The 25,930-nt window shown below is 29.0% G+C and overlaps 5 protein-coding genes and 8 pseudogenes across 13 annotated transcripts; 6 read left to right on the top strand and 7 right to left on the bottom strand.

Annotated features, from left to right (window-relative positions):
• Window positions 1-100: 100 nt before the first annotated feature.
• On the top strand, window positions 101-199 carry Bm18479 (annotated as a pseudogene). The gene has a single exon. A coding segment is annotated over exon 1 (99 nt).
• A 377-nt stretch (window positions 200-576) lies between these two features.
• Window positions 577-2,356, bottom strand: Bm17232 (Uncharacterized protein; the record flags this gene model as incomplete). Its single annotated transcript, XM_043083029.1, has 4 exons — window positions 577-848; window positions 1,156-1,377; window positions 1,600-1,842; window positions 1,909-2,356. The coding sequence occupies 4 exons, from the start codon at window positions 2,354-2,356 to the stop codon at window positions 577-579; spliced, it is 1,185 nt and encodes a 394-aa protein (XP_042938963.1).
• Window positions 2,357-2,892: 536 nt separating this feature from the next.
• Bm1470 (Uncharacterized protein) lies at window positions 2,893-3,120 on the top strand (the record flags this gene model as incomplete). The annotated part of the gene is made up of 2 exons (XM_043083030.1): window positions 2,893-2,970; window positions 3,091-3,120. The coding sequence occupies 2 exons, from the start codon at window positions 2,893-2,895 to the stop codon at window positions 3,118-3,120; spliced, it is 108 nt and encodes a 35-aa protein (XP_042938964.1).
• A 2,752-nt stretch (window positions 3,121-5,872) lies between these two features.
• Bm17233 (Uncharacterized protein) lies at window positions 5,873-11,782 on the bottom strand (the record flags this gene model as incomplete). Its single annotated transcript, XM_043083031.1, has 6 exons — window positions 5,873-6,141; window positions 6,431-6,697; window positions 7,860-8,081; window positions 8,305-8,547; window positions 8,614-8,709; window positions 11,680-11,782. The coding sequence occupies 6 exons, from the start codon at window positions 11,780-11,782 to the stop codon at window positions 5,873-5,875; spliced, it is 1,200 nt and encodes a 399-aa protein (XP_042938965.1).
• Window positions 9,151-9,531, bottom strand: Bm18480 (annotated as a pseudogene). Its single transcript has one exon. A coding segment is annotated over exon 1 (381 nt).
• Window positions 10,707-10,931, bottom strand: Bm18481 (annotated as a pseudogene). The gene has a single exon. A coding segment is annotated over exon 1 (225 nt).
• Window positions 11,435-11,605, bottom strand: Bm18482 (annotated as a pseudogene). Its single transcript has one exon. A coding segment is annotated over exon 1 (171 nt).
• Window positions 11,783-11,955: 173 nt separating the features above from the next.
• Window positions 11,956-12,153, bottom strand: Bm18483 (annotated as a pseudogene). The gene has a single exon. A coding segment is annotated over exon 1 (198 nt).
• Window positions 12,154-19,618: 7,465 nt separating this feature from the next.
• On the top strand, window positions 19,619-19,786 carry Bm18484 (annotated as a pseudogene). The gene has a single exon. A coding segment is annotated over exon 1 (168 nt).
• An 813-nt stretch (window positions 19,787-20,599) lies between these two features.
• Bm18485 lies at window positions 20,600-21,067 on the top strand (annotated as a pseudogene). The gene has a single exon. A coding segment is annotated over exon 1 (468 nt).
• A 2,681-nt stretch (window positions 21,068-23,748) lies between these two features.
• Bm17234 (Uncharacterized protein) lies at window positions 23,749-24,485 on the bottom strand (the record flags this gene model as incomplete). The annotated part of the gene is made up of 2 exons (XM_043083032.1): window positions 23,749-24,020; window positions 24,266-24,485. 2 exons carry the CDS (start codon window positions 24,483-24,485, stop codon window positions 23,749-23,751), a joined length of 492 nt encoding a protein of 163 aa, XP_042938966.1.
• Window positions 24,486-24,851: 366 nt separating this feature from the next.
• Bm18486 lies at window positions 24,852-24,968 on the top strand (annotated as a pseudogene). The gene has a single exon. A coding segment is annotated over exon 1 (117 nt).
• Window positions 24,892-25,468, top strand: Bm17235 (Uncharacterized protein; the record flags this gene model as incomplete). Its single annotated transcript, XM_043083033.1, has 2 exons — window positions 24,892-25,062; window positions 25,388-25,468. The coding sequence occupies 2 exons, from the start codon at window positions 24,892-24,894 to the stop codon at window positions 25,466-25,468; spliced, it is 252 nt and encodes an 83-aa protein (XP_042938967.1).
• Between the last annotated feature and the right edge of the window lie 462 nt (window positions 25,469-25,930).

Below are 25,930 nucleotides of genomic sequence, written 5' to 3' on the forward strand. Positions count from 1 at the left end.
TTTATTTAAAGCCGAAGTTTGCTACCCTCCATTTAATAATTTAAAATTAGTGATTATAAAATTTTTATATCATAAACATTTAAAGAATTTTATTTCTTGAGGGGTGGATAGAACTGAGATGAATGTTAACCTGTATCATTATCAAGGCAAGTGAATTACGACTGACCTTGGTATCGGTTTTGCAGATGAAACTATGCCAGTTATTAATTGCTGATGTAAGTTTTATTGCTCAAGAGAAGAAAGATTTGCTTGGAATAATAATTACGCATGCACATGAAGACCACTGCGATGCAGTGCCTTACTTATAAAAAGAGTTACAATGTCTGATATATACAACAAAGCTCACGGTTAACTTTCTCAAGGAATTTCTGCTAGAAGGTATGCTATCTCTAAAAGAAGTGGATATAAATGGCAGTATAAATTTAAGTCTTTTCAACAGCTTTGCAACAAAATGTAATTGCGAATTTTCCGTTGTATCAAGTATCTCGGTGCAGCAGTCACAGATGTTCCATAATACATTTCATAGGCACTCCATTTCAGACTCACATATGTTTAAAATTTTGCTGAATTTGCAAACTAACGAGGTTTTCTTTTGCAACTCATCGTATGATATTGCAGTCCCTTCCTGGTGGTGAAGAATTTGCCGCAGCACTCGCAGTGACGATGACGTTCATGCGTTTCCTTGTGACTGCGAAATGATGTTCTATGGTTGAATGTCCTCCCACAACCGGGCACTCTGCATTCATAGATGAGAGGTTGACCATGTGTTTTCCTATGTGTTATATATTCGTTGTAATTTGTCGCGATCACAGTACACCCGGGATAATAACAAATATACTTTCTGTTATCTGAAAAATTCATGTCAAAACATGCATTTTTGCAATCAGTAAATCTATTATACTATTTTGTAGTTAAGTAATGTGAGAAATCACAAAAATGTCAGTGCACAAAACAATATCATATTGAATATTTTAAGTAATTTAGGTAACAAGTAGTTATTTACTTATCTTCTCACATGTTTTAAGCAATAATTGTATTTTTAATGTCGCCTTCTGAACGACGAAATAAGGAGGATTCGTTATTGTGAAGAACTATTCATAGTTCTGAAGAACTATAAGAGATAGAGAGAAAAATCGTTATGCAATTCATCATTACCTGTTTTTGATCCTTCATTGACCTGTTTTTGATCCTTCATTGATGTGTTATCGATGTTGCTCTCTTCAGCATTTCCATGTTGACCGGATGTATCGTCTGAGGAAAGAGTAAGTTGGTGAAAATAGATCGGAACGACATTTTGTTGTGAACCAGGTAAGTGCATATACGTGATAATGTCATCGGTGTCGACATTAAGTGGCGAAGAAGTCCCACTCTGAGCATCTAAATAACTTAGATTTCAATATCTTAGGTACTAAGCGTTTATCTATATCATCTCACATATTTGAAGTAAAATTTATACTTTTAAGTTACTTCTAGAATTTCGATCGATAATTGTGGATTTTTTGTTTTAGTGTGGTAGATATGTTTAATTTTATGGATTGAATGAAAGTAAAAAAAAACTATAAAAGTAGAAAGAAAAATCGTTATGCAATTTGTCATTACTTGTTTCTGATCCTTCATTGGTATTTCCCCTGTACTTGGGGACATTCAAGTTATCCGAGAAGTGCTTATTGTCCATGTTGCTCTGTTCAGCATTTCCTTGTTGACCGGATGTGCCGTCTGAGGAAAGAGTAAGTTGGTGAAAATAGATCGGAACGACATTTTGTTGTGAACCAGGTAAGTGCATATACGTGATAATGTCATCGGTGTCGACATTAAGTGGCGAAGAAGTCCCACTTTGAGCATCTAAATAACTTAGATCACAAGAAGTTGTTCACTTATCTTTTCACATATTTGAAGCAAAAGTCTCACCTCTAATGGAAGGATATCGTGCTTTATCATCATTCGTTTTTAATTCTCCATTGGCATCTCTCCATAATGAATCCAAATTTGAGGCAAGTGATGACTCCAAATTAGTGTGGACAATGAAATCATCATAACTAGGTGAGATGAAGCCAGGATGAGGAGTAATTGTGAACAGATCAGTCTCAGAATTCGATTCTTTACTGCTTATATCCTCAATTTCACTCACTTGAGCGAAATCAATGAATTGCGAAGGATCGAACAGAAATTCTGAGCTAAATAATGGTTCAAAGTTGTTGTAATCAAAGCTATCTGAGACACCAGAATAAGTATTATTTGTAATAATTTCATCAGCAGCGCCGAAATTAGGTGGATAGAAAGTTTCATTTTTATCAGAAGCGATGCAAAGTAGAAGATTGAACCAGATAATTGGTGTTATAGATACAGTGATGAACATGATGGAACACAATTTTGTGAAATGACAGAAATATTCAAATGAAAGCTTTTTATTTCAATTAAAGATCAAAGGTTCAAACAGTTTTTAATCTGCCTATTGTTTGTCGTTTTTTTTTTTTTTTTGTTCTTTTACATTCTCGCTTTTCTCTCGCCCAACTGGTGGTTTATGAATGCTCTTTTGAATCCGGAAGGAAGTGTTACAATAGCGCGTACGTAAATCTGATACTTAGGAAGGATATTGTTCCATCATTTCAGTAATACGACCTGATGAATGAGATTCTAATCATAATGGTTTAATGGGTTCATTTAATAAAGTAGCATCTTCACATCTATTGATAGTATTACCGATGGGAACTTCATCGGATGGAAGCATCACCTGAAATTTGCTAATTATTGCTTTTTGACATACATCCACTGCTATTATCAGAAAGAATTTCAACATAAGCAATGTTTGATGTTTGAAACAAATTCTAGAAGTTTGGTTGACAAAATGGAGTAACATTTGCATAAAGGCAACTGATGAATAGCTGGGATTAAATGTCATCGTATGGTGAAATATTTAATCAGTTGTGCAGTATTTGTCTGCTTTGTTTAATAAAATATAGTATATTGAAGGTAAGTAAAATATTGAATGAATTATTTGTATTTTGAAAAAAGTTTCAGTTTTAAATTTTGGTGACGTAAATTAAATGACAATTGGAAATATGTTGACTTATTTCCAACATTTATTCTTAGGTACTGCCTGGTAGCTTAATGGCATTTTAATTGATCATATCTAATTCCATGATCTTTCTTCCCATCTGTTCTTCTAAATTAATTTCTTTACCTAATAATTAAGTTAATAATATTCCATACACATGATTTTTTTTTGCAACAGTAATTCCATTATTATTTGAAAATATATTTGTTTGTTTAATCAAAAATTAACTGATAATACATTACTGCTTGAAGTGATGAATTTAGCTCCTATTTATTGTGATATTTTGTTTTTTGTTAAAAATTACGAATAAATTTTCAAATCTATCGTCCAATTTTATTGTGATGATTAAGTGCTAATTTTGCTGCCAGACTATGTCACCAAACAATTAAAAGTATAAGGGTATGATAATGGTTAATTTATTCATTATACTAGGTAATTTAAAATAGGGTATAACAATCAGTACTTCAGCATTTGTTTGAATGACCAAAGTAATATTTTTTTAATATTCACTTCTTTTCTCTTTTGGCGATTTGAGTACTTTGTAAATAATAATAAAAAAATGAATTGGCTCGCAATTAGTTTTTCTTTTAATTTTTAATTGCAAATGAATTTTACCCATTTACTTTAATTACCAATATGTATAGAATTATAATTTTCACGAGATATGGCTTAAAGATATCGGAAGATTACTTACTTCAGCATTGTTTAATACTTCGTAATTACGATTGCACCATTTTTTGTTTCTATGTAGAGCATAAGAGTAATTAATGGTAAGCCAGTTACAGCAAAAAACTTATTCGGTGGTAGACTAAAAAATATTATTGTGTGTTGACATGATAGGTGTCAGAGTCGAATCATAAGCGATTTAGTAGACTGCAGACAAATTGCAAAATGATTCGATGTATTAAGTGCTAGGCTTTTCTATCAATTTGTAAAATAATAATAGTTTTTGAGCAAATTTTCACTTAGTATATATCTTATCTTAATCATTTTCTCTTTATTCTCATCGTAGATAAATCGTTTTGTAAAGATTTTAATCTTGGCCATTTACTTTTTTAAATTTTTCAGTGCTAGAAAATTGGGAAAAGTTAAGCGGAAATTTGTCGTTTAATTGAGGAAATATTTTGAGGGAAATTTTTTTTCTTCACATTTAGGTTTTTGCTAAGTCACAAATATTGGTAAATTATGCTTTATTAGAAGGAAAAAACTTTGACACATTATGTATTTAAGGAGATCTGAAATCTTCGGTAATTCTGCTACATTTATTTTTCAAGGGTCAATAGTTACTTCTTTTTAAGCTGTGATAAATATGATAATTAATTATAAACAACTATGAAAATAAAATCAGATCATAAACTGATCACAAAAATTTTTTAGGTGCTACTTTGTTCAGCTAAAATAAATGAACAGTCGCAGTTTGGCTTAGCAGATGGAATGCATATCCTTCATGAATTATCAATTTAGCCGAGAGGACAAGGAGTATTCATTTCTATATTGATATTTCCAAAATTTGTTGATGTATCATTGAAGCATCACTTTCACCATTGTCAACCTTTTAAGCAAATGATTCATTAGTCATCGACAGCTAATACATCTGAGTGAGTGATAATGACGAGAAAAATGTTGCAGCATCTAATGTGTATGTAAGTATAGGTATCATCCTAAGCCTAACCCTAAGCTTAAATGCAAGTGTTATCCTAATCCTTTTCCATATGATATGATTACATGAAGAATTGCATATTTTATTGGAGTAAATGCACATTTGTTGTTCTTTTTGACGACAATTTTGATTTTGATGATAAATGTTGATTTTGTCGCCTTCTTTATTAGATGTGAAACAGTGCCTTTCATATATAGAAAAGTAATATTGTCTTTGTGAAGATCTTAAATCTTTGATGTTTTTCTACATCCACTTTTCAATGGTTAACTTACAAAATTCTTTACTGTCGGATACCCGGGGAAGTTTTTCCATTAAACATAATATCTGCCATCTATTTTACACGTTAAGGTTTAGGCTAAATTATAAGTGGTATGCTTTTTTCTTATAATACCATTTCTTTGCTTAAAACCACTTCGCGATGCCAAGTTTGTTATAAATTTTTAGGTAAATACTTTTTTCTCATTTATGATGCTTTTTCACATTAGCTTTTGGTATGACAAATCGTTTATTTCAGTTGTGAGCGCATTTTGTACATTTAAATGCTTGCCTCCGAATATTATTGCCAATTAGTACATTTATGCATTTCTGTGATATTCATGGAATAATAAATAGGGAAGAAATATTTAAAAAATCCAATGGTAAAATGAAATCATTAATCGGTCGCTGCAGTCTGATGCCTCGAAAACGTCCGATTGTTACGTCTTTTCCTCATGCTTGCGAAGAATGCCCAAATTGTGTCCCGTTTTCTAGAATGAAAATTTTTAGTTTTATAACGAAAAAAAAAAAAATATTAATAATAATTGCAGTTTGTCGCAGTTTGGCTTTGTGGATAGAATAGTATGCTTTTCTGCATACATTCCACGAATTAGAAAAATAAAGCAATTTGGTTAAGAGTGAAAGGATAATTTTTCCTCTGTTGATATTTTCAATATTTATTGATGTATATTGAAGCGCCATTGTCACCACTGTCAACACATTTTTAAGCAAGCGGTTCTTAGGACCTGGATAGTAGTACTGAGTGCGAAAATATATATATAGCATCTTAATGAATGTGTCTAATGAATTTTGTATTGTCACTTAACGGTCACAAATCTTTCATAACACATTTCACGTGCATTCTATCTTAGGCTCACATAAGTTTTGTTAACTTTGGAAAACTAACTAGGAGCTCTGGAACACGATTTCTTGTGAAAATTTAATGCAGTCCTACGGCAAAAGAATTTGCCACAGTCCTTGCACTGAGGAGGTTCATGCGTTTGCTTGTGGTCGCGTAACGATGATTCATGGTTGAATGTTCGTCCACAACCGGACACTTTGCATTCATAAATAAAAGGTTCATTGTGTGTTTTTTTATGCTTTAGATTATCGTTGAAACTTTTCGAGATCACAGCACATCCAGAATAAAGGCATTCATAACCTCGTCTATCTAAAAAAATTCACATTTGTTTTTGTAATTGACATTCCACTATGGTTAATTGAGTAATTTGATAAGCCATAAAAATATCACTTCCATGAAATAATCTTACTATATTCCATTTCAAATAATTTAAATCACAAGAAGATGTTTAATTATCTTTTGTATAGCTACAACAAAAAATGTAATTGAGTTTTTCCGTTGTATTGTCACTCAACGGTTACAGATGCTTCATAACACATTTCAACTTTATTTTAGGCTAATATGAGTGCTCAAAAATTTGCTAAATTTGCAAACTAACGAAATTTTGTTGGGCAGTTCTTCTTGTGTTTTTGTAGTCCATTTTTGGTACTAAAGAATTTGCCACAGCACTTGCACTGATGATGATATTCATGCGTTTGCTTGTGATTGTAAAATGATGGTTTACGATCGAATGTCCGTCCACAACCGGGCACTTTACATTCATAGATGAAGGGTTGACCATGTGCTTTTCTATGTGCTATATATTCATTGTAATCTTTTGTGACCATAGTACATCCTCGATAGACACATTCGTAGCTTCGTTCGTCTAAAAAACTCTTATGATATTCGTCTTTGCAATTATTAATCCATGTGATAAATCATAAAAATATCAGTGCATAAAATAATCTTACCATATTATCATTTTTTTTTATCATTTCAAATTGCTTAAATCATAATAATCTGTTTATTTATCTTCTTATATGTTTGAAACAAAACTTTTGGTATTACTTTTTACTTTTGATGCTATATTTCTAATGGAAAGCACAACAAATGATTGTGAATTTTCTGTTGTGGCGGAATCAAGTTTAGTTTTCGTCATTGTTTGTACTCCCAACTTCAAGTAATCGAGTAATGGACAAGTAATTTATTTAAAAAAAAAAAGATTAATCTGTCGCGATATTAAAAAATCAGTTGTCACTGTATGCTGACTGCCTGCCACAGGACTTTTGTCATATACAAAAGACACTGAGGTTAGAAAAATGTCGCAGCATTTTCTGAATTGTATATTGCTATACCATGGTCACCGATGTTTTAAACCACATTTCCATATACATTATATTTTAAATTGAACGATTTTAAATATTGTTTTTCAAAAAAAAGTTTAAAAAAAAATTTGTGATACTAACGAAGTGGTGTGCCACAGTGCTTGTTGTGTTTTTGCAGTATATTATTCCTACAGAAGAGTTTGCCGCAATTTTTGCATTGATGCTTAGGTTGATGCGTTTGTATGTGACTACAAAATGATGTTCTATGGTTGAATGTCCTCCCACAACCGGGCACTCTGCATTGATAGATGATAGGTTGACCATGTGTTTTCCTATGTGTTATATATTCGTTGTAATTTGTCGCGATCACAGTACACCCGGGATAATAACAAATATACTTTCTGTTATCTGAAAAATTCATGTCAAAACATGCATTTTTGCAATCAGTAAATCTATTATACTATTTTGTAGTTAAGTAATATGAGAAATCACAAAAATGTCAGTGCACAAAACAATATCATATTGAATATTTTAAGTAATTTAGGTAACAAGTAGTTATTTACTTATCTTCTCACATGTTTTAAGCAATAATTGTATTTTTAATGTCGCCTTCTGAACGACGAAATGAGTTTTGGTTTTTGATTCGTTATTGTGAAGAACTATTCATAGTTCTGAAGAACTATAAGAGATAGAGAGAAAAATCGTTATGCAATTCATCATTACCTGTTTTTGATCCTTCATTGACCTGTTTTTGATCCTTCATTGATGTGTTATCGATGTTGCTCTCTTCAGCATTTCCTTGTTGACCGGATGTGCCGTCTGAGGAAAGAGTAAGTTGGTGAAAATAGATCGGAACGACATTTTGTTGTGAACCAGGTAAGTGCATATACGTGATAATGTCATCGGTGTCGACATTAAGTGGCGAAGAAGTCCCACTTTGAGCATCTAAATAACTTAGATTTCAATATCTTAGGTACTAAGCGTTTATCTATATCATCTCACATATTTGAAGTAAAAATTTTACTTTTAAGTTACTTCTAGAATTTCGATCGATAATTGTGGATTTTTTGTTTTAGTGTGGTAGATATGTTTAATTTTATGGATTGAATGAAAGTAAAAAAAAAACTATAAAAGTAGAAAGAAAAATCGTTATGCAATTTGTCATTACCTGTTTTTGATCCTTCATTGGTACTCTCCCTGTAGTCGGCGACATTCAAGCTATCCGAGAAGTGCTTATTGTCCATGTTGATCAGTTCAGCATTTCCATGTTGACCGGATGTACCGTCTGAGGAAAGAGTAAGTTGGTGAAAATAGATCGGAACGACATTTTGTTGTGAACCAGGTAAGTGCATATACGTGATAATGTCATCGGTGTCGACATTAAGTGGCGAAGAAGTCCCACTTTGAGCATCTAAATAACTTAGATCACAAGAAGTTGTTCACTTATCTTTTCACATATTTGAAGCAAAAGTCTCACCTCTAATGGAAGGATATCGTGCTTTATCATCATTCGTTTTTAATTCTCCATTGGCATCTCTCCATAATGAATCCAAATTTGAGGCAAGTGATGACTCTAAATTAGTGTGGACAATGAAATCATCATAACTAGGTGAGATGAAGTCAGGATGAGGAGTAATTGTGAACAGATCAGAACAGATCTCTCAAATACTCCTTCATAAGCTCTACAAAGCTCTACAATTATTCGAGTAGCTCATTCTGCTTGTAGAACTCTTATGCCACTTTACACTAAGCTAATTTCATTTCTTATTTCTATTAGCTCTTTATTTAATGACTGAACATGTAATTTTATCTTAAACAGGTCTATAATATTAAAAGAAACATAATTATTCTTACGATAACCTCTGCATAGCTCTTAGCGTCGATTTGCATTTACAATCGATAGATCATGGCTCATACCTTACAATCGACAGATCTTGGCTCATACCTTACAATCGACAGATCATGGCTCATACCTTACAATCGATAGATCTTGGCTCATACCTTACAATCGATAGATCATGGCTCATACCTTACAATCGATAAATCTTGGCTCACATAAACTTTTAAAAAAGGTTTTGACTATACGATCTTCCAAAGAATGAGAAGTGACAACTATTAACTTGCCATTCTTATTTAAATTTTCAGATACTGCTTTCATGCCCTTTTCAAGTTCTCCCAGTTCGTCGTTTACTCATACTCTAATAGCCTGAAATGTCCTAGTTGCAGGATCAGTTTTACTTTTTCCACGAAACACCACAGAACGCACAATATTTGCAAGCTCAGATATAGTTTTGATAGTTTTTTCTTCCGTCCATTTACTACTGCTTTTGCAATACGAGAATGACGCTCTCCTCCATAGTTAGTGTATAGTGTTTGCAGTTTGTTCGCGTAAAGCGTAAAGCGTTAATAAGTGTTATGAGAAGCGTTATCCATTCTCACGTCAAGTGGACCATCACGTAAAAATGAGAGTCCTCTATCTCCGTCATCAAGCTGCATAGATGAAACTGTATGTCAAATACAACTCCCTCTGCAGTATTACTTGGTGTCACTCCAGTGCTTGATGCTGGAATCCATATATTTTTTTTCTGAATCCCGGAGAGATAACGGAAGTTTTGAGACAGCAAAGAGCTCTCCAAGGTATTCAAGGCTATTACTGTACTATCTAATATACTTCTTATACTGCTAAATTTTTCAATAAATAGCTTTACTCTGCTGGGGTGCTTAATATTGAAATCCTCATAAAATTTATAACAGTTTTATCTCCGTCATTCGCATACACTTTGCAATGAACTGATTCCAGTATTGCCTTGCTATACCCTCCAGCTAAAAATGTGCGTCCACCATTTTGTGGTGAAAGTTGTAATAGCATCTCTTTTAATAGATTGGAATATGTGCCGTAGTGTTTCTATCGAAAGATTTTGTATTATATAAAAACTTTTTTGCTTAAGTATGATATACTATAGAAATATATGGACAATAATATAAAAATACTTGATATAGTCAATAATATAAAAATATTAAGATTTAATAAAGTATCGTTATTAATATGATACTTACCTCATGCTCACATTTGAAAAATTAAGCCAAACCATTATGATCTAGAACAAACCTGATGTATAATAAATGAGAAGATCATGTTATGGGTTAGCTCGACGCATATATGTTATGAACGTTGTCCAAAATTAAATTCTCCTCAGTTATACTTTTCACTTGTGGGTCGATTGTCATAGCTATGTCATATTCTTTGATTTGCTACCACTACCATACTTATCTGTATTCAGCCTTATGCTCTCTACAAAAAGCTCTCATACCTATAATGTGCAGCAATTCTAGCAACAACTGCTGAGGTTAAGGCTAAATAAGAGATAAACAGCTCGGCAATATATAATTTGCTCATTCTTACGTAGCCATAAAATGATTGAGTTATAATTCTTACGTAGCCATAAAATGATTGAGTTATGACCTCACATAGAACAGCTGTTCTTCTGTTAAGTGCATCATAATTAGGATAATAAAATGCAAAACTATTATCTGAATTTTTCTTTATTAGTATAACATGTACAGATATTTCGACTTATAACATATTTTCATATACTGATTTTGACTTGTTAATGCTAGATTTAGGTCTGCTATAGCTAATATCTTTAGCTTTTTCATTGCTAAGGAAGGTAATCTCTTTGCTTTTTCTGAGAAATCTGTTTGTATTTGTTCAAACTCTTTTAGGAAATTCTCTTGTTTATCTTCTTTAATCCGAGACACAACATATTTTAGTATTTCTTTTTTCTGCTCTATAAACTTTTATTTCATCAAAACTATTGCTTACTTCTGCACCCGTTCCTGATGATTTATTCCATCTCTTCAGACTATATTAGTTGCAATACTTTGTGACAAGATAGGAAGAGAAAAACTCATGAAATCTACATTTCTAACTTTTGTAAATAGTAAGTTATCCAGTTTTTTCAATAATACTAGGTGGTAATGACTTGCTAATCATAATGGTACACATTCTTTTATAATTCCATTAGCCGTCGCATTGCTTGGTGCTGTCACTTATGTGAGAGCAAAGGTGCAGTACAGCGGATTAGCTTATCTGATGAGAAATATACCTGATGGATTATTGGTACACCGTTCATATGCATCAAGGGGTTAGAGGTCAACAGACTTCAGCTAGTTTTTGTATGATTTTTTGTGCATTAATTGGGCTGTTTGCTACATCGCAATAGTTTTCTTCAAGTGTCTGTTCAGCGCAGAATAGATACTTTTGAACTATTCCCCTTCTAATCCACTCGCTATGCTCAGCTTATTTCTTTTTTATTATTAGCAACGGCAGGTTCTTTTACTCTTCTATCTAGCACGAAAGTACTATCGACATTATTTTCTATTCTGTATTCCTTCTTAATAAATTCTGATTTTTCACATAATTTTTGGAAAATAATAATATCGAGCAAACTTCTGCCACTTGTTGTAGTGGTCGCTCATTTCTTTAGAAACAATGAGCAATAGTTCCAAGCACAAACTCAAGTGAACCATCTAACTGACCTACTCATTTCTTTAAGCACTTCTGATGGATCAAGGTCTTCTACATCTGTTACGATTTTGGATCTCACTGCTATAAAATTAGTACCATCACAATGAATATTTACCATTTTCTTGCAATCATAAGGTCATAACCCAAACTAACTTTTAAGTGAATCGCTAAAAATTAGTCTATTAAAATACCAGCGTCATTACAATTAGTGATTAATTCGCCTATAATGGCCTCATTAGGTCATACTATCCCATAAGGATCATCCTAACTCAAACATTTTTGTGTGTGTTAATCATTTATTATCAGAAATTGATCTATAATAATCTTCCCATGTGTCACCAAATTATGACCTTTCTTAGCTTTTTCAATTAACATGCGAGTCACATGATAATCTATTTCCTTTTCGTTGATAATAAAGTCTATTTCAAAAAAGTTTGGGTATATTGTCTCACCAGAATTTGCTTTAGCATTATCTTTTTTATCAGTTACTACTTTGTCAAATGAGAAATTTTCTGCTTCAGCTTGTAATGCATAAAATGGGTTTCTTGTTATTTATGAATATGAGTTACTTACCTATTAAGTATTAAAGAATTTTTAAGTCAAGTTTCAGACACATTTTAATATGACTTTACTAATTTATTACTGATACCAATTCCTACTGACTTTATCACTGTAACGTAAACGTAGTTACCACCTTGCACTTTTGTTCATATCAATTGTCAATTGCTTCATTGATAAAAAGGAAAATATTTCTCCTTTCTTTAAAGAATTTATTGTTTTGGTTGCTGACTTTCACTTTTACTGGCATCTTTTTTGTTGAGTAGTTAAGTGGCCATCTTATAACGAATTTTATCGATAATCACCAAACTTTTTTCGTGTGCTATTTAACAAAGCTATTTCAGCGTTACGCGCTGTAATTACACCATTTTCGTGCTTTTAAGTTGCTTCAGCTAAAATATTTAAGAAATTCACCAAGTAAGAAAACGACAAAAGAAGACCTAGTTAATATTTATTTAAAAACACTAACGTTTTTTATATATAACATACTAATCACTTATTTTTTTTAAAATTTATTTCTTTAAAACTTTATTTTTTTTTTAAAAAAAATTTATTTTTTTAAAATCATTTATTTAAAAACACTAACGTTTTTTATGTATTAAATACTTAATAATCGTGACTTAGTTGCTTTTTATTGCAACTAACCATTTACGGTGTGTGTATCAAAATTTAATTAGTTGCTTTTATTGTATATTAAACTATAAAATAAATCTACGTATTATCACGGTTTTAATTGATTAATTTATATGCATTGCACAGGTACTGGTCATTTACTGTTGGTCATTTGATCAGCATAAATAATAAAATAAACTTTAAAAATTAAGTTTTAATCAATATTTTACTAGCAAAATTAATTAAATTTTTAATTTTTCACGATTTTAATTCATTCTTACAATTAAAATTAATTTATATTTCAAATTTAAATATTAAATTTTATGAAAACTCAATAATTTATTAGTGCTTTGCGTATTAAACTATAAAATAAATGCTGGAATTGTCAAAATTTAATTTAATTAAATGTTAGAATATTGAAAAATATCAATTCATCAAAAAAAAAAATTAGATAATTTGAACTTAATTGATTATTTTTTATTCATTTCATGGATACTGGTCATTTACGGTTGGTCATTTGGTCAGCATAAATAATTAAATAAACTTTGAAAATTAAGTTTTAATCAATATTTGATTAGCGAAATTGATTAAATTTTTAATTTATCACGGTTTTAATTCATTCTTACAATTGAAATTAATTTTTACTTCAAATCTAAATATCAAATTTTATGAATATTCAATAATTTGTTAGGGTTTTGTATATTAAACTATAAAATAAATTCTAGCAATATCAAAAAATCATTTTAATTAAATGCTAAAATATTTAAAAATATCAATTCCTTAAAACAAATTGATATTTTGAGCTTAATTGATTAATTTATAAGCGTTGCATAAGTACTGGTCATTTACGATGTGTCAATTGGCAACATAAATAATAAAATAAGCTTTAATAATTAAGTGTTAATCAATATTTGATTAGCGAAATTGATTGAACTTTTAGTTTGTCACTGTTCTAATTTATTTTTACAATTAAAATTAGTTTTTATTTCAAATTTAAATATAAATTTTATGAAAACTCAATAATTTATTAGTGCTTTGCGTATTAAACTATAAAATAAATGCTGGAATTGTCAAATTTTAATTAAATTAAATGTTACAATATTGAAAAATATCAATTCATAAAAAAAAAAAAATTAGATAATTTGAACTTAATTGATTAATTTTTACGCATTTCATGGATACTGGTCATTTGGTCAGCATAAATAATAAAATAATCATTCAAAATTATGCTTTAAACAATGTATTATTTGCAAAATTATTTAAATTTTTAACTTGCCACTGTTCTAACTCATTCTTACAATTGAAATTAATATTTATTTCAAATCTAAATATCAAATTTTATGAAAATTCAATAATTTGTTAGGGTTTTGTATACTAAACTACAAAATAGATGCCGGAATTGTCAAAATTTAATTTAATTAAATGTTAGAATATTGAAAAATATCAATTCATTAAAAAAAAATTAGATAATTTGAACTTAATTGATTAATTTTTATTCATTTCATGGATACTGGTCATTTGATCAGCATAAATAATTAAATAAGCTTTTACGATTTTAATTTATTTTTACAGTTAAAATTAATTTTTTATTCGTATTTAAATTTCAAATTTTATGAAAATTCAATAATTTATTGCACTTCTGTATATTAACCTATGAAATAAATTCTAGCAATATCAAAAACTCATTTTAATTAAATGTTAAAATATTAAAAAAATTGAATAATTTGAACTTGATTGATTAATTTATAAGCGTTGCATAGGTATTGGTCAATCATGGTGTGGTCAACTGGTCAGCATAAAATATTAAAAAAAACCTCATTAATTAACTTTTAATCAATATTTTATTAGCAAAAATAATTAAATTCTTTGTTTGTCACGATTTTATTTCATTCTTACAATTATATTAATTTTTTTCCAAATTTAAATACCATAATTTAAGAAAATTGTATAATTTTTGAAAGTTTTTGTATATTAAACTATGAAATGAAAAAACTTAAAACTTAATTATTAAAGTTTATTTTATTATTAATGTTGGTCAAATGACCACACCATAAATGACCAGTACTATAGAACGCTTATAAATTAATCATTAAGTTCAAATTATCTAATTTTTTTTATGAATTGATATTTTTCAATATTCTGACATTTAATTAAATTAAATTTTGACAATTTATTTTATAGTTTATTTTATAGTTTAGTAGTTTTATATTTATTTCATAGTTTAGTTTTATATTTATTTTATAGTTTAGTACACAAAAACCTAACAAATTATTGAATTTTAATAAAATTTGATATTTAGATTTGAAATAAAAATTAATTTCAATTGTAAGAATGAATTAGAACAGTGGCAAGTTAAAAATTTAAATAATTTTGCAAATAATACATTGTTTAAAGCATAATTTTGAATGATTATTTTATTATTTATGCTGACCAAATGACCAGTATCCATGAAATGAATAAAAAATAATCAATTAAGTTCCAACTATCTAATTTTTTTTTTATGAATTGATATTTTTCAATATTCTAACATTTAATTAAATTAAATTTTGACAATTCCGGCATTTATTTTATAGTTTAATATACAAAACCCTAACATTTCCCAGTTTATTACGCAAAAAACCTTACAAATTATAGGATTTTCACAAAAATCAATTTTAAATTTGAATTAAAAATTAGCATTAATTGTAAAAATGAGTTAGTTCTATGACTAATTAAAAATTTTATTATTTTAACAAGTGAAATTTCAATCAAAACTTTAAACTTTAATTATTTATGCTGACCAAATGACCAACCGTAAATGACCAGTATCCATGAAATGAATAAAAATTAATCAATTAAGTTCAAATTATCTAATTTTTTTTTTATGAATTGATATTTTTCAATATTCTAACATTTAATTAAATTAAATTTTGACAATTCCGGCATCTATTTTGTAGTTTAGTATACAAAACCCTAACAAATTATTGAATTTTCATAAAATTTGATATTTAGATTTGAAATAAATATTAATTTCAATTGTAAGAATGAGTTAGAACAGTGGCAAGTTAAAAATTTAAATAATTTTGCAAATAATACATTGTTTAAAGCATAATTTTGAATGATTATTTTATTATTTATGCTGACCAAATGACCAGTATCCATGAAATGAATAAAAAATAATCAATTAAGTTCAAATTATCTATTTTTTTTTTTTATGAATTGATATTTTTCAATATTCTAACATTTAATTAAATTAAATTTTGACAATTCCAGCATTTATTTTATAGTTTAATACGCAAAGCACTAATAAATTATTGAGTTTTCATAAAATTTAATATTTAAATTTGAAATAAAAATTAATTTTAATTGTAAAAATAAATTAGAACCGTGACAAACTAAAAATTTAATCAATTTTGCTAATCAAATATTGATTAAAACTTAATTATTAAAGCTTATTTTATTATTTATGTTGCCAATTGACACATCGTAAATGACCAGTACTTATGCAACGCTTATAAATTAATCAATTAAGCTCAAAATATCAATTTGTTTTAAGGAATTGATATTTTTAAATATTTTAGCATTTAATTAAAATGATTTTTTGATATTGCTAGAATTTATTTTATAGTTTAATATACAAAACCCTAACAAATTATTGAATATTCATAAAATTTGATATTTAGATTTGAAGTAAAAATTAATTTCAATTGTAAGAATGAATTAAAACCGTGATAAATTAAAAATTTAATCAATTTCGCTAATCAAATATTGATTAAAACTTAATTTTCAAAGTTTATTTAATTATTTATGCTGACCAAATGACCAACCGTAAATGACCAGTATCCATGAAATGAATAAAAAATAATCAATTAAGTTCAAATTATCTAATTTTTTTTTTATGAATTGATCTTCTAACATTTAATTAAATTAAATTTTGACAATTTATTTTATAGTTTATTTTATAGTTTAGTAGTTTTATATTTATTTTATAGTTTAGTTTTATATTTATTTTATAGTTTAGTATACAAAACCCTAACAAATTATTGAATTTTCATAAAATTTGATATTTAGATTTGAAATAAAAATTAATTTCAATTGTAAGAATGAGTTAGAACAGTGGCAAGTTAAAAATTTAAATAATTTTGCAAATTAAACATTGTTTAAAACCTAATTTTGAATGATTATTTAATTATTTATGCCGATCAAATGACCAGTCGTAAATAACCAGTACCTATGCAATGCATATAAATTGATCAATTAAGCTCGAAATATCTGACTTTTTTTAATGAAAATATATATTTTTTTAACAGTTTTGACATTTAATTAAAGTAAAATTTGATATTACTAGAAATTATTTCGTAGTCTAATATACAAAAAAGGCTTTGATTCATTGCAAATCATAAAATTTTCATAAAATTCGATCTTAAAATTTCAAACAAAAACTAATTTTAGCTGCAGAAATGAATTAAATCTACGACAAATTAAAAATCTTATTAATTTCACCTCTCAAATATTAAAAAAAAACTTAGTTATTAAAGTTTATTTTCTTATTACGTATGCAACGCATAAAATTAATCAACTGAGTTCAAAATAACTAATTTTTTTTAAGGAATTGATATTTTTTAATTGTTTTAACATTTAATTAAAATCAAAATTGAAAAAAACTAGAGATTTCTTCTCCCTTTAATATACAAAAGCTCTTGCAAATTATAAAATTTTCACCAAAATCAATTTTTAGATTTGAAATAATGCTTAAGCCTAAGCCTAAATATACCCTAAGCCTAAGCCTAAGCATTATTTTATTATTTAAGATGTCAAATGACCACAATGTATGTGACCAGTTCCCGCACTATGCGTATATAATAATCATTTTTTTTTTTATTAAATGATATTTTTTAATAGTTTTAACATCCTTTGAAATTAAATTTTGATAATAGTAGAACTTCTTAGCTAGTTTTATATGCAAATACCCGTATAAATTATGGGATTTTTGTAAATGTATTATTTAAATTTGAAATATAAATTAATTTTAATTGTAAGAATGAATTAAAATCGTTTAGTTAAAATTTAATTAATTTTGCTAATAAAATATTGATTAAAACTTAATTTTTAAAGTTTATTTTATTATTTGTGTTGATCAAATGACCACAATGTATGTGACCAGTACCCATGCGATGCATAAAAAACAATCAATTAAGTTCAAATTATCTAATTTTTTTAATCGATTGATTTTTTTTAATATTTTAACATTTAATTAAAATCGAAATTGATAAAACTAGAAATTATTCCTTCGTTTAATATGCAAAAACTCTTACAAATTATAAGATTTTCATAAATTTCGATACTTAAATTTGAAATGAAAATTAATTTGATTGCAACAATGAATTAAATCTCTGACTAATTAAAAATTTTATTAATTTCACAACTGAAATAGTGCTTAAAACCTAATTATTAAAGTTTATTTTATTATTTATGTTGCATTTGACCACACCGTAAATGACCAATACCTATACAATGCATATAAATTTATCAATTAAGTTCAAAATAATTTTTTTTTTTTTTTTGATGAATTGATACTTTTTAATAGTTTTTACATTTAATTAAAATAAAATTTGATAATATAAGGACTTTTTACCCGGTTTACTGTGCAAAAACTTTAACAATTAATAGGATTTTCACAAAAATCAATTTCTAAATTTGGAATAAAAATCACTTTTAATCGTAAAAATGAATTAAAAAAGCATGACAAATTAAAAATTTTATTAATTTTGCTGATGAAACATTGGGCAAAACTTAATTGTAAAAGTTTATTTTATTATTTTGAGCTGTCAAATGATGTCGTGAAAGACGAAATATTTAAATTATTATATCCAAAACTAACAAATTCCTCTTATCTAATTCCTTTTCCTCACACAACAAAAACCCTTTGTTAGCAAACTCTTCGTTAGCAAAACCCTTTATTAGCAGTCTTTGTTTCATATCATTTAAATGTCCTCCTCTGCCGAATATCTGGTCAGTTCAGTTCTGTATATAAACTAATCTTGTTAACAATCTTCTTTGTTCATCCATGAGAAATCCTCCCATCTAATCTCCATTCGTTAAATCAGTCTTATATATAACCCAACCAATCCTTCCATAACCATCATTTGCTTTATGTTTTGGGTGGTATTGGGATGCATCTAATACTTTATAATTTTGTGTTATTTCACCATTTTTATATTATTGCATTTTTTATAGTTTACGCGTTTGTTAAACGGTGTAGCATCCGTACGATATGTATAAAGCGCTATTATTTGCTTCATGTTAAATAAAGGTTTAATTACCCAAGTTTGAGGTTTCACGACAAATGACCACACCCTAATGACAGTTCCGGTGCAATGCATATTAAATAGTCAATTAAGTTTAACAAATACTTTTTTTTAATGAATTGATATTTTTTGAAAGTTTTAACACTTAATTAGAATGAAATTTGATAATACTACAATTTTTTTCCTAGTCTAATATACAAAAATTCTTGCAAATTGTAGGATTTTCATAAAAATCAATATTTTGAAAATTATTATGGTTTATTTTATTATTTAAGCTTTCATACTTCCAATGTTAAGTTTATGTGTCATTTTTAACTAATTTTGACAATGAATTTGAGATAAAATATGAATTAAAATTGAATTTTCATTATGAAATACAATTATTTTGAAATTATGCGACATTTTCTTACGGTAATATATCCGAGCAATGATTATCTTTGTTTTGCGGTAAAATTTTTTTCTACAATATTATTTGAATGAGCAATTTCAATTGTAAAAAAATGATAAAACGGATATCAAAAGGGAAACAAGCTATTTTCTGCATTCTTGACACGTTACTTAAAATTGCTCAGTGGTTATTAAAGTTTATTTCACCTGCTGTATGGTCTTTTATTACATGTTTCTTGCATGAATTTAAAGATGGCAGGGAATTTATAATTTTGCTTGCATAATGTCTGCAAATTTCGTGCAGGCGTTTCTGATTTTACCGCTATTTATGTGGTGGTGTAAGGGTATTATCATCAATTCAAGTGCTAAGGCAGCGGTTTTCTGTGTTGCTGTGCAAGTTTTCGATCCCTTCTACCCTGGCCCCGTATCAAGGGTGGTGGTGTGAAAGTGTAGAATTTTTCTCTAATAAGTTAATGTTATTAAATTGTATACAATATAATATTAACATTCATAAATAGAACAGTTGTATGGGACGTAGAAACTATATAACGCTGATTCAATAAAAATCTTAAGAGGTCATGATACTGTAAAGAATCATTCAGGTATGTACATGTACATTGGGGGATTACCTGATCATAGGTCTGGTTTGCTGTGTATATATGAGATTGTTGATAATAAATATATAAATGAGTCTTTAGCTGGGTATTGCGACAAAACTGAGGTTGATAATGGCCCAAAATCCTCTCATTATAACTCATGAGATCACCTGTAAATCAAAATCCTGTTTTATAACATATTTAGATTAGAAATTAAATGCACTTCACTTTAAAAATGCAACACGTAAAACGTTGTATTTAACTTTACAAATACACGTAGTGCATATTATTCTTTATATTGTAATTTTAAAAGGAGTATTTCCTTGAACTTGTTTAGTAGCCTTTAAACTTCTCGCTTCCGTGGTGGAGTAAAAAGTACTTTTTCTGACAAAAAAAAAAGTTAGATCAATCGCTTTTGGATGAATTAGAGGAATTGGTCATTAGTAAGGATATTGGTCATAAAACTTGCAAGTTGATTATTGATAGGTTCGCAAGATCAAATTTGATAAAGAAGTTGAGCATAATATTATTATCACACAGCAGCTAATGAACGAAGTAGAAACGATAAATTTTAGACAAAAAACCACATATAATAATGGTGGTATGTGTAGTGGTAATGGTAATGGTAAAGTCAATCACAGCTATTGCTAACGCTTGCGTATAGATATAAGATTAATCCGTGATGCTCGTTACGTATGACACGTCTAGGGCTGCTGCTAGTGACAGTTAAACATGTGGACAGGACGTTCTGATTGCTTTGTTGTTATTTGAGAGTACGGTAAACGATTCTGCAAGTGTGGCGTGTAGAGCAGTAAGTTAAGCTAAAAAGATAGCATAGATGTTGTTCTGATTGACTGTTCTGATAGAGCAGGCAGGCTGCAGAGTAATGTTAATGTTATGGAGGACTTATCAAAGATATATAGAACGATAAAGAACTTGGATGGCACTGCTCCTCATAATTTATTTTGGTTCTCGATGCGAATACCGCTCAAAATGTTTGTAGCTAATTAGAGGCATTTAGTAAAATGGTTAGTTAGTTAGTTACAGGATTAATTATTATAACAAAGCTAGATGGTACTGCTAAGGGGGGAGTGGTGATTGGACTTGTAGAAAGTTATAAAGTTACATGCTCTAGAAAGGTGAGGACTTGAGGGAGTTCACTAGCAAAGAATTTCCTAAAGTGCTATTGACTGTGATTAAAGATCCCCTTTATTCTTTTATGTGGCCAAGCTTAATTATTTCGATATGATGAGAGGAGTAATTGCCATTTTGAGGCATAATTGCTTTTTCAAAATTTTTTTGCTTCTTTATCCTCAGATTAGCATATGAGATATGTTCAATCTTACCTAAAAGTGCAATTTCACGTGCTGTTATTGAAGTTGACAGCGGTAAACTTACTATGCTTGAAATAAGAGAGAGACATGAACCGATGGTTCTTGTATTTTCAACCCTCATCCAATGTTCAGATACATTTCTTTTTTATGCAGAGACTTTTGCAACGAGCATTTAGCACTGCAATGATAATAGCCAATCGGTTGATATTTCATCCAATTACTACTCTTCTTGGATTTTCCACGTTTATTCCGTTGTTAACACTTGAACTTCCATCAAAACCGGTCTGGAATCCTCAATTCCTACAAGTGTCAACAAATTCTCTATCGTCAGCATTACCTGTTACCAAATAATGATGATGGATTTCAATAGGTAATAATCCAGCTTCAGACATTTCAAAATACCACTTCATTTGTAAAACCAAATCTATTTTTATAACATGCAAAATACGGCAATGATTGCTGTTTTCATCATCAAAATACAGTAAGCATTACGTCCACCATACCTTCTAAAGTTTTTGGTCCTGCTATTTATCTGTCCTTAGTTATATGGCCAACTATTAAAAAATAAATACCGTGTTGTTTTACAAGAACGGTTAAATCATGAACACATGTTTTTTTAAAGTGCCTGTGCTGATGTAATTTTACTATCATACATCGTAATAGTTAAAATTAATAGTCAAATTCATTTTTTTTTTTTGATAGAAATATGTATTATTCCATTGATTTTTCTCTTGATTTAGGTTAATAAACATTGTGTTATATGATTTATTTATCGTTCAACCATTTATAATTGATATTTAATTGTTTTTATGATTATATTGGGGTGAAAAACTTTCCAAAAACTAGAAGAACATGTCGATTTTAAAGCAAAATGTATAAAAAATCCATATTTCTTCCATAATTCAATGAAATTTCGACTTTACTACTATTCAAGGACCATAAAATTTATCAAATTCATTATGCAAATAATCGAACACTAAATCTGTAACATTAAATGACATTAAATTTGTAAAAAAAATTAATTTTAATGTCAAAAAAAATTAAAATCATCACTAATGCAGATTTTTTTTAATTTCATCATTAAAAAACTGCTTCAAAGTGAATTTTATAAACTTTTTTCTTTGTATAAATTGTCAAATATCCCCGATGGAATGTGTGTAGATCAGGGAGAATGTAAATTAAATAACCAATTAAGTTTAAAATATATTTATTTTTAAATGATTACATTTTTTCTAACATTTTTGGCATTTAATTAAAACAGAATCTAACAGATTTAAAAATTTTTCAGTATTAAATTCACAAAAACTCTTAGAAACTGTTAAATTTCCTAGAGATCCATATCGAAATTTGTGACTAAAATTAATTTAGCGTCAAAAATTAATTGAAATCATCACAATTTACAAATATTATTAATTTTTATATTGTAAGATTGCTCCAAAATGAATTTATTAAACTTTTTTTTTTTGCATAAGTTGTCAAATATGCACGACAGAATGTGAGCAAAGCAAGTACAATGCAAATAAAATAAAATTCAACAGCTTTTTCCTATTGAACTTAGTAGTTAATTAATAATCAACAATTATAAAAAATAAGCTAAAAATCTATCTTAACTTTCGCTGCTTAAAACACCTCATATTCTCCAGTTTTGTTATATATTATTAGGAGAATACTTTCCTCTCACTTACGTATTTTTTATTACCTTTTTGTATGACAAATCGTTTGCTGTGAATTCGAATTTTACTGTCAGTTTGTTGTTTATGTATTTCTGTGATATTCATGGAATAATAAATGGAGAAAAAAAATAAATCATTAATCGGTCACTGCATTCTGATGTCTCGAAAACGTCTGATTGCTATACGCCTTTTCTCATGTTTGCGAAGAATGTCCAAATTGTGTCTCATTTTCTAGAATGAAAATTTTTAGTTGTTTTATAGCGCTGAAAAAATGATTTGGCTTTGTGGGCGGAATGATATATTTTTCTGCATGTTTTTCGTTTAGAAAAACAAAATAATTCGACTAAAAGTGTTTTTTTTATTTCTTTCTTCGTTGATATTTTAAGTGTTTGTTAATGTATCTTAAAGCTTTATTGTCACCATCGTCAACATATTTTTAAGCAATTGGTTCCTAGGTCATAGACAGCTGCTACGCATTAAGTGCACGATATGAAAAGAAATAAATATGCAGTATTTAATGAATGCATTAAATAAACTTTGTATTGTCACTCAGCGGTTACAAATGTTTCGCAACACATTTCACATGCATGCTATTTCAGGTTGACATATGCTTTTAAAATTGTGCTAAATTTGCAAACTAACGAGATTTTGTTTGGCAGTTCTTCTTGTGAGATTTCAGTGCATTCCTGGTGGTGAAGAATCTGCCACAACCCTCGCATTGAGGATGAGGCTCATGCGTTTGCTTGTGATTGAAAAATGTTGAATCATAGTCAAATGTCCTCCCACAACCGGGCACTCTGCATTCATAGATGAAGGGCTGACCATGTGTTTTCCTATGTGTTATATATTCTTTGTAACTTTTCGCGATCACAGCACACCCGGGGTAGAGGCATTCGTAGCTTCGTTTATCTAAAAAATTCTTATGATATTTGTTTTTGCAGTTGGTATTTTATTATGGGTTTGGCAGCTAAAATATTACTTCAATGAAATAATCTTACTACATTCCATTTCAAATAATTTAGATCACAAGAAGCTGTTTAATTATCTTCGCGTATAGTTACACATTGTCACTTAGCATTTTCATAACACATTTCACGTGCATTCTATTTCAGACTGATATATCTGTTTGAAATGTGCCAAATTTGCAAACTAACGAGATATCGCTTGGCAGCTCTCCTTATGTCTAGTTAGTGTATTTCTACTAGTGAAGAATCTGCCACAGCCCTCGCATTGAGGATTAGGTTCATGCGTTTCCTTGTGATTGCGAAATGATGAGTCATGGTCAAATGTCCGTCCACAACCGGGCACTCTGCATTCATAGATGAAAGGTTGACCGTGTGTTTTCTTATGTGTTACATATTCGTTGTAATTCATCGCGATCACAGCACACCCGGGGTAGAGGCATTCATAGCTTCCTTTATCTAAAAAACTATTAAGATATTTGTTCTAATTAAGTGATCTAATAAACCATAGAAATATTACTTCAATGAAATACATTCCATTTTAAGTAATTTATATCACAAGAAATTGCTTAATTATTTTCCAGTATATATAAATATCGGCCTTGCATTGGATATAAGTTTTGGTAAGTAGGGTAGCTAAATTTCTTTTTCTTTCTTTTTCTCCTTAGGGTTATTGGAAGTAACAAACTCCTTTATTTAAAGCCGAAGTTTTGCTACCCTCCATTTTAATAATTTAAAATTAGTGATTATAAACATTTTTATATCATAAACATTTAAAGAATTTTTATTTCTTGGAGGGGTGGATAGAACTGAGATGAATGTTAACCTGTATCATTATCAAGGCAAGTGAATTACGACTGACCTTGGTATCGGTTTTGCAGATGAAACTATGCCAGTTATTAATTGCTGATGTAAGTTTTATTGCTCAAGAGAAGAAAGATTTGCTTGGAATAATAATTACGCATGCTCATGAAGACCACTGCGATGCAGTGCCTTACTTATAAAAAGAGTTACAATGTCTGATATATACAACAAAGCTCACGGTTAACTTTCTCAAGGAATTTCTGCTAGAAGGTATGCTATCTCTAAAAGAAGTGGATATAAATGGCAGTATAAATTTAAGTCTTTTCAACAGCTTTGCAACAAAATGTAATTGCGAATTTTCCGTTGTATCAAGTATCTCGGTGCAGCAGTCACAGATGTTCCATAATACATTTCATAGGCACTCCATTTCAGACTCACATATGTTTAAAATTTTGCTGAATTTGCAAACTAACGAGGTTTTCTTTTGCAACTCATCGTATGATATTGCAGTCCCTTCCTGGTGGTGAAGAATTTGCCGCAGCACTCGCATTGACGATGACGTTCATGCGTTTCCTTGTGACTGCGAAATGATGAATCATGGTTGAATGTCCTCCCACAACCGGGCACTCTGCATTCATAGATGAGAGGTTGACCATGTGCTTTCCTATGTGTTATATATTCGTTGTAATTTGTCGCGATCACAGTACACCCGGGATAATAACAAATATACTTTCTGTTATCTGAAAAATTCATGTCAAAACATGCATTTTTGCAATCAGTAAATCTATTATACTATTTTGTAGTTAAGTAATGTGAAAATCACAAAAATGTCAGTGCACAAAACAATATCATATTGAATATTTTAAGTAATTTAAGTAACAAGTAGTTATTTACTTATCTCTATTTACATGTTTTAAGCAGTAATCATACATTTAATGTCGCATTCTGAACGACGAAATAAGTTTTGGGTTTTGATTCGTTATTACTTCTATCTTCAATTTCATGCTGTTAATGAAATTGAAGAACTGTAAGAGATGGAACGAAAAGTTGTTG

Source organism: Brugia malayi, assembly GCF_000002995.4.
Source record: "Brugia malayi strain FR3 genome assembly, contig: Bm_090, whole genome shotgun sequence".
Taxonomy (NCBI): Eukaryota; Metazoa; Nematoda; class Chromadorea; order Rhabditida; family Onchocercidae; genus Brugia; species Brugia malayi.